Genomic DNA, 8,425 nt, shown 5'->3' with positions numbered 1-8,425 from the left:
GGAGGGGAGGGTCAGGCCTCACATGGTAGTTAATTGTTAACTGGCCATGGCTGTTCATGGGCAGGAGTGGGTCTCCCAGCTGAGTGAGAGTCAAACTGCTCTGATTCTGGGCCACGGAGCAGAACTGAAAATGAACCCTGCATTTCTTCATAAACCTCCGGCACATTGTGTAGAGAAAACCTGCATGTTTCAAAGTTGGAGACAAAAACTAATCTGAAAGTCAGGGTGTGCTAAATCCAGGATTACAAACTGAATGTATCACAGCAGGGTTGGTGTTTCCATGTTTCTAGCAGCGTAGCAACAAGGGGCCTGTGCTCTGCCTGGCTATCTGGCTATTCTAGCAAGAATTCTCTGACCTTTCCTGTCCTTCATATTCAGTCAGGAGAAAGGACTCGTCCTGAGACACTCACATGTACTCTTCCGAGGGTTATGTGAGTTCCAAGGAGAACCTCTCTGCAGTTGCAGTCCTGAGGGGTAAAAAAAACCACATTGAAGACAAGGTGTTAGAAACAATGTTGGCTGTGAGAAGGCACAGGCATGTGGCTGGGCCATGAAAGTGTCAGTGTGACACTGCTGGATGCAGTTCACTGCAGTTCATGTTTATTTTTAATCAAGAAAATTGTACATGCAGTTTGACTCTCAACAGTGTTCTTTTAAGGCCCTTAGAAATGCTGGGATCAGGTTGTCCATCTAACCTTTTTCTTGGATGTGTGCTTTATGGTAAGCTAATGACCTGTGCACCTGCCTCCTTCTGTCCTGTATTCCCAATGTACTCGTGTGCCAAAACAGACAATGCTCACTTGTTGTTCACCACATGACTGTTCTATTCAAGCCCTTGTCTGAAGGCAAAGGTTTTGATTTTTGCAGGCTTTCTTATGGTGCTTGTCTGAGTGTGTTGTAAACAAAAGGGAAATCACTTTGCTAGCAGGTTTCTGAAATGGAGGGCAGGATGCTGTCCCTATTTTATAGACTGTAATTTCAGGTATATAAGGCTCAGGTCCAAGGACTTACTGGAGTACCTTTGAAATACTTTTTACTTCACAATAACTTTGGGACTGCAAACCTGATTTTGATTATTACTTTTTTTTCTTGAGTACTTAGAGAACAAGGTGTTACATGACTTCAAATGCAGTCCTGTGGAGTACCTGGCCATATTCGCATCATATTTGCATGGCATCTCTGCACGTGAGACCTAGAGATTCACTCAAAAAATGGGAAACATGAACTAGTGATGGCAAATGCAAAATCTAGCTACTGAAGGTTGACTGGCTGCGTGTTACAATTTTCTGGGTGAAAGTGGGTAGATACTCAGCTGAGAGATCACCCTCACTGCTTCCCTGATCCCCTTACTCTCTTGCCTGCCTATTTCAGCTGTTCTAGCACATCTACAGAGAGAGGCCTCCCTTGTTCTGCCTTTAGTGGCTCACACCCAGAGTGGGTCCAGCCTGTGCTCTTGGGAAAATGGAATCTTGTTGGAAAAATGGCTTGTGCTGGTGTAATCAAAGGCTGTCACCAAGCCTGTGGATTAGCAGTCAGCACTGAGCAAAAGCCGTGAAATCTGTGCACTCCTGAGGTTTTTTTTTTTTTTTTTTTGCAAACTTGCTGTTTTAATGTAATAGTATGTGCTACCTATATAAAATTAGCACTTTGAATTCTGGGGAAGAAAGGATTAGGAGAACAGTTTTTAAACCAGAGGCAGAAGGAATTGATATCCAAGAATTTCTAAATAACCAGATTTGTATGAGAAGGTGGAGAGGTTTTAGTTTTAGTTTACATGTTAAACACTTGGAATAATAAAGAGCAAATATTTTTCTCAGTGACATCTTAGCTGAGAAGTCCATAGCTTTGATCGTAAGGGATATACATCTCTAGTCTTTGCTTTTTCTTTAATGAGCTATAAAAATAGTAATCCTTGTTCTTGTTTAAAATACTGCTTCATATGTACTACTTTTATGATCAGGAAGTGTAAGGGCATAGATCATACTTTTAATGAATCCAGTGCATTATAATCTGAAATCTGATGTCATTAGTTTGTTCTATATACGTATTTCTCAACAACACATGCAAGTCGTGTCAACATTGAAATTGAGTTCAGTTAGCAGTTACAGGAAATTTGATTAGATACTGTGATGTGCTGTATATGGCCTAACTTCTTAACTCAGCAGCCTTTGCAAATGAACTGGCACCCTCTGTCACTGGGTTGTCTTGCTGATCATTGGCTCAGGTGGCTCTACAGCCTTGTCCTGAGGTAACTGCAAGGAGGGAGCACTGCTCAGCACAGAGGGCCACTGGCTGCAGGTGAAGGGCAGCAACTCCGTGTATGGTGTACAGCTGGAAGTGCTCTGTGGTGCTGGGGGAGCAGCAGGGAGCCACAGCAAGGGAAGAGGGTGGTGGGAAGCACAGCTGAGAATGGGAGCCACTTGAATTGGGAGGAAATTCAGATCACCTTCCCCTCCCTGGCCTGATGGCTGGAATTGCCTGGACCTCTCATATGCAATTTATAATCTTGTGAAATGGGGGCTCCCTCTCTGCAGGTCCTTGCAGAAACCAGGTCAGTACGGTGCCAGTGAACATTGTTAGAGAACAAAATCATGCTTCTCATTGCTGTGGGAGCCACACAAAGCTCAGTTCTTCTCCTGGGTTTTCTGGTGTCTGTTTGTTCACCAGCTTAATTAGCTCATTGGCCAGTTGATTGTTTCTGAATGGTTCTTCTGCTCCAATGTTCAAATAGCAGTAATGACCCTGTAGTCATTGTTTAAAAGGAACTTTTTGTACTATTTAGCTCTTTTACCTTTCTGGTTGCTCTCTTCTACCCCACCATCCATGTTTATTCTCCCCCATTTTCTAAATGAAAAATCCCTTTCAAGAAGAGCGTGCTTGTAAGTTCACATTTACATCTGAGGTGCACTTTTCTTTCAGCTATAATGGAAACAAGCCTACCTGGGTAGTATTGTTCACTGAAAGTAAAGCAAAGAGCCAATGACTATTGGAGTGAATTCAAAATATTCTCCTATGCAGTTCACTTCCCAGCATTCATTCAAAATTTTCAGTGTTTCAACTCTGTCTTCTCAGAGATGAAGTGGTCCTGTTGGTACTTGGCCAGACATGTTCTTGTTTCCTTAGACATCCCAAAGTGATCGTAGCAGTTCCTCTAGAAAGCTTCTGGAGATGTTCTTGGTGACTGTCATTACTGTTTAACTTCAGCTGTTGCTTCTTGGAGGGTCAGCACCTGGCTCCTGCTTTGCCGGTGTTCCTTTGTAGGTTCTCTCCCCTCCTAATCCCAAATCCTTTGAAGTAAACAGCTCCTTTTTGGTTACATTTGCTCTGTTGCTGAACTGAGGCTTCCCCTGTGCGAGCTCTGCCAGGCCAGCCAACTCAGCAGCAAGTGCAAGGCACGGGGGTTTCATGGTGTTTCACACTGCTGTCTCTTTACAGGAGTTATTCAGCGCTGCACTGCTGTGAAGTACCACTACACCTCCAGCTCTCTGCCTCGCAACTTACCCATCAACATCACCAACACCATCCGCCAGGATGAGTGGCACGCGCTCCGTAAGTAGCCCAGAGCAGGGCACAAGGATGTTTGGATTACTTAATGCCTTAATGCAATGCTGGCTGAGGGCTCGGAATCACTCGTCTAAGCATGGCACTGGGCTCTAAGCATAGATACAGATTGATTAGTGAGGAAATACAAGCAGCTAACTGTATAATTGGAAGGAGACATGAGATTTGGATTCAACATAGCCCCTGTCATGTGAGAATCAGTGCCAAGGAAATCCTAGTTCAGCTGGAGACTGAACTAGGAGACAAGAACAGCAATTTTACTGGGGGTAACAAAGTGCTGTTCATGTCACTGGTACCCAAGCCCAAGCTTTTTTTTTAGAGCTTGTTACTGGAGTTGTTCCCATAATACTGTATTGATCTGCTGTCTGCTTCTGTTGTCTCACTATTCCTCTTTTCACTTCACATTGTTGCCTCTCATGCACTAATCCTTTAGTTCTCTTCAGTGTCCTCTCTTGCTTCTTTTGCTTCTATTTTCAGCAGACACTCTCCGTACAAACTCTATCCCAAAGAAAGACACCACACCAAATAAAAGAAAAAAAAACCCTTGCAGTACTAACATGAGTTCATGATGCACCCCTTCTGTCCCATGCTGGGGAGTATTTGGCTGGTACTCCTCCTGATCAGGACAGAAAGGCTGTGCAGTTGCACAGTGCCGAGCACAATGGAGTCAATTTAGATGGATTCCTTTAGTTTCAGTGTAATGGGAAAACTACCTACCTCAAAGAAGCTACAGGAGGAGAAGTCCATGGTTGAAGTATAAACTTTAGAACCAGTAAATCCACATCTGTCTGGACTCTCCCCTGGCTGTTCTCCCTAGGTGCTGCCACCTTCATGTTTTTGTTTTGCTTTTCTCCTTTTTCTTTCTTCAGATCTGCGGAGGATGACAGCTGGCTTCATTGGCATGGCAGTCTCCATCATCCTGTTTGGGTGGATCATTGGTGTGCTGGGCTGCTGCAAACAGCAGGAGCTCATGCAGTACGTGGCTGGGCTGCTCTTCCTAATGGGAGGTGAGAGCCTTTCACTTCTGCTCCTCAAGTCACCACATTCAGTATTACTGCCTTGTAAAAGTAATGTCAGCAGCCACACAAAGCACTTACTCAGTGCAGCAAACTCTCAGCACAGTGCAGTTACCACTGCAGGACCTGTGCTTGCATGGGTATTTGCATGTTTCTCAGTAGACCCCACTGTATGTGTATGAGCCTTCTGCTCTAGAGAGCTGGTGTGTAGCCATGGGGACCATGTGCACAATGAGCACACTCCTCTGGCTTGCTCCAAGTGTGCAGCCTGTGGCTCCTGTCAGACAGCTCAGCTCAGTTTTCCCTGGGAATCATAATAAACATACATAAGTTAATGTAGAGCACCTTTCTGGTACTCAAAGATGCTTAGATCTTCGTGTAGTGATGAAGTCCAAACCCAGCCAAGCCTGGGAGAACACTGGCCCAGCGATAAGGATGTGAGCTCAGTGCTTGCCAGGGCTGTTACATCTGTTTGTCCTGGATGGGAGAAGATTTTCTGTATGACCAAACGTTTTTCTGAAAGTTCTGAACGTTCAACTCAAAAATGGGCAGTATAGACCTGGAGTCTTGCATACTAGTGTATATTAAACATACTAGAGCGCCTTGTGCCTTCTTAGGCTTTTTCTCCTCTGTATAGGTGTTTAGTGAATTTGTAGCAGATAACAAAAACCTGGGCACTCTCTATGGGCCTAGGGTACAGCTGGCAGAAGTCTGGGTGTTCCTAGTGGAAACCAAGCAGTGCTGTGCTTTGCAGCCCTGGGATTCAGTGAGCTAATTACCTTTCATAGAAGAAACTGCCCAAGTACATTAGTCACTGGAAATAGTCTCAGGAGAATCAAAGCATGATGAACTATGACTGAGTTCAAAATTGCAATGAAAGGAACTAAGGCAATATTGGTTATTTGTGAAGTGAGGTACGCCATAGTCCTACATATTTTCCCTTTTTTTCTCTGCCTTATCAGGAGAGTGGCTGGTAGGACTGCAGAAAAAACCCCAAGGGTAATTCTTGATTTTGAAAATTCATGACTTTGAAAATACCAAGGGAAAAAAACAGAGCATAATTAACCTGTCTGAGGGCAGTGTAGAACCCTCTTGCTTTTCTCCTGCAGGTACTTGCTGTATCATCTCACTCTGCACATGCGTAGCTGGGATCAATTTTGAGTTATCCCGCTATCCTCGCTACGTCTATGGGCTGCCAGAGGACATCAGTCATGGCTATGGCTGGTCCATGTTCTGTGCCTGGGGGGGCTTGGGCCTCACCCTGCTGGCTGGGTTCCTCTGCACATTGGCCCCATCACTCAACACTTCCCGGGCATCTGTACAAAAACCCAGACAAGAAAATGGGGCCGTGTGACCCCAGAGGGAGTAAGAAGAGACTCTGGAAAGCGCAGCCTGGGCAGAGCTGTGGGTTAACACCAGGAAGAGGTGGCATGTCAGCGCATGGAGAGCAGTGCCAGAGCTGTTGAAATGCCAGCCCATGGGACACTGCTGCAGCCTCCAGTCGCAGACACGGACATTGCAAGTAACTCCAGGTTTGAATTATTGGCAACTTGATCATTGATGGTTTAAGGGGGACAGTTCTTTCAATTTGTTTTTCTTCTGTTTACAAGGGATTAAGTCCAAGGTTGTGTCTTTTTTTGTGCTGTTTTTTGAACTGTACCTCCATGGTCCTGTAATTGTCCAGTTGTAAGGGATGTTTACGCACCAACTCTTATTGCTGCAGGTCTGTGTAATTCAGACCCAATTTAGGGCAAGGAGCTAAGTGAAGTTGGCTTGAACACTTTTGCAACAGGCATGTCTAGTGTTAGCTCAGGCCATCCTTTCCCAAAAGAACCTTGATCTAAGCTGAGGTTTAGGCCAAAGAATTAGCCCATTCTTAGTATTTATTTAAATCAGAAACCTGTGCTATTCCATGCTGTGGATTCAGCTATTAACTCACTACTCAAACTGTTTCCAAAAGGAGCTAGCTGACTTTTCTTGCAGCAAGACTGCAAGAAAACTCTTACAGACTTTGGGAAAGCAGAGGAAAGTTTTTCTCAGCTTCTTACACAGTTAAGGTTACTCATTTGGCTAACATACCCTTGTTTTAATGGGGAGATGTATGCAACATGCAGCTTTTAACTATTCCACCAGAGGTACATTTCTCAAAATATATCATAGTTTGAGCTGCCAGGATCAACTTTCACTTCTGAACTAACTTGTGGGTGCAACTCCTGTTCTGTGAAAGGAGATGAGTAATTCTCCCTGAGCTCAAATAACAGTACTGCTAAAATAGCAGATGTACAGCCCCCTCTAATATTAGTGTCCAAAGGAACCACAGTGTATTTTCCTCAGGAACATGTGGCTTCTGTTCAGTTCTCCACTCACCCCCTTCCAGTGTCAAATGCCCCCGAGCACAGCGTGTCTATAACATGCATGTTCTGCTGGAACAAGATCCCTCTCCAAAATGAGCACTAAGGACCTTGGTACCAGCACAAGTACTAGGGCTAACTCAGGAACATCAGCCAAAGTACTTTGGAGTGCATTTTTCTTTCATTGATCTATTCTTTTTTTCCTCTCACATCCCCGCCCCTCTCCCAAGCGTTCAAAAACTGCACAGGTGAAGATGAGATGGCCAGCATTTGGAGATGTTTACATTGTATTTAAAATACAATACAGTGGCATGTAAGATACTTAATGCTAAAGTCAGTGTATTTATGAAAAGTGTAATTTTTAAATGGAAGTTGTAATTCTCAACTGGCATTAAAAGTACTGAAAGACTTGCTCAGTGGATGAAACCTCGAATTCTTTATGATTAATATCCATACCAGCAACAGTGTTAAAGCTTCAAGAATTACGTTCAACTGACGAAGTTAGAACATCATTCATGTGTGAATTGTGTTCACCCTTGCAAAACGAGTGTTCAAAAGTTTCAAGGCTAACAAGGCTGTAGGCTGTAAACTTGCTGCACAGGCAAGAACTGGGGATGCTGTCTGAGCTGCAGGTCATCAATGTCACAGTACACTTACTGCAGTATAACCTCTTGGTCCTCATGCAGAAGTAGCAGAGCAGGCTTTAATCCAGTTGTAGCTGGAGGATGGTCCAAAGCCAGCATGATGGGCACTGTGGACAGGAGGCTTTCAGCCTCCCTCACACAGATGTAGAACCACCAAGCATGGGCAACAGCCCCAACACATCACAGATTTGTTTTTAAAGGGAAAAAATGTTTTATTTTTTCCAGACAGAAAGTAAGTGATACAGTCCAGTCTGCTCCTGTCCTCTGCCAAGGCCACAACCTTGACTGGGCAGAGATCAGGCATAGTACTGCAGATTGGCTTTTTTCTTTGCTTGAACCTCCAGGATTCCTTCCATGTAGTCCTCGTGGGTGAGCTCTGTAGCTCCACGGCGGAGTGCAATCATCCCCTGCCCAATGAGACAGTATTTAGAGAGGGAATGTGAGCACCACACCAGTTCTAAATAATTACTCCATGCTAGCTTTCACATTTCCCTCCCATCAGTGCTATTGCGGTAGAGGAGTACTTACCGCTTCGACACACACAGCCTTGCACTGGGCTCCATTGAAATCATCTGTGCAGCGAGCCAGTTCCTCATAGTTCACATCAGGGCTGATAAGAGCAAAGGGGAAAGAAGTCTGAGAGCATGTACTGAATAAAAAAAGCAACACAGCGAGTTTCCTCAATCCCACAGTGAGCTCCCAACAAGTGACTGCAAACCACTTCTCAGCTCTGAGGTATCAGCATGAGTGACAAACATAGCGCCAGAAGGCTATACCTGACATTCATTTTGCGTGAATGAATCTGCATAATTCTGGCTCTGGCCTCCTCATTAGGCATTGGGAACTCAATCTT

The 8,425-nt window shown here is 44.5% G+C and overlaps 2 protein-coding genes across 2 annotated transcripts in view; one reads left to right on the top strand and one right to left on the bottom strand.

Moving 5' to 3' along the window:
- Positions 1–2,513: 2,513 nt before the first annotated feature.
- On the top strand, positions 2,514–7,349 carry LOC103620921 (transmembrane protein 178B). The gene is made up of 4 exons (XM_017741606.1): positions 2,514–2,551; positions 3,296–3,549; positions 4,431–4,568; positions 5,687–7,349. Exons 1-4 carry the CDS (start codon positions 2,514–2,516, stop codon positions 5,929–5,931), a joined length of 675 nt encoding a protein of 224 aa, XP_017597095.1. The 3' UTR covers positions 5,932–7,349.
- The window catches only part of PSMC3 (proteasome 26S subunit, ATPase 3), a 4,871-nt gene continuing 3,576 nt past the window's right edge, over positions 7,131–8,425 (bottom strand). The window contains exons 9-11 of the mRNA XM_017742250.1: positions 8,349–8,425; positions 8,101–8,182; positions 7,131–7,979 (exon numbers count right to left, since the gene is read on the bottom strand). The exon at positions 8,349–8,425 is cut by the window's right edge and continues 2 nt beyond it. Coding sequence (XP_017597739.1) covers positions 7,869–7,979; positions 8,101–8,182; positions 8,349–8,425 — 270 coding nt within the window. The 3' untranslated portion in view covers positions 7,131–7,868. The remainder of the gene's footprint in view (positions 7,980–8,100; positions 8,183–8,348) is intronic.

Source organism: Corvus brachyrhynchos, unplaced genomic scaffold, assembly GCF_000691975.1.
Source record: "Corvus brachyrhynchos isolate BGI_N302 unplaced genomic scaffold, ASM69197v1 scaffold115, whole genome shotgun sequence".
NCBI lineage: Eukaryota > Metazoa > Chordata > Aves > Passeriformes > Corvidae > Corvus > Corvus brachyrhynchos.
Note: the sequence above shows the minus strand (reverse complement) of the source record. Positions and strands in the feature narration are given on the sequence as shown.

Bases quoted from the DNA above. Each gene is read 5' to 3' on its own strand.
- LOC103620921 (XM_017741606.1), top strand. From the start codon at position 2,514: ATGGGGGCTCCCTCTCTGCAGGTCCTTGCAGAAACCAG. The intron at 2,552-3,295 runs GTCAGTACGGTG...AATCCTTTGAAG, and splicing joins CAGGTCCTTGCAGAAACCAG to TAAACAGCTCCTTTTTGGTT. The intron at 4,569-5,686 runs GTGAGAGCCTTT...TTTCTCCTGCAG, and splicing joins GCTGCTCTTCCTAATGGGAG to GTACTTGCTGTATCATCTCA.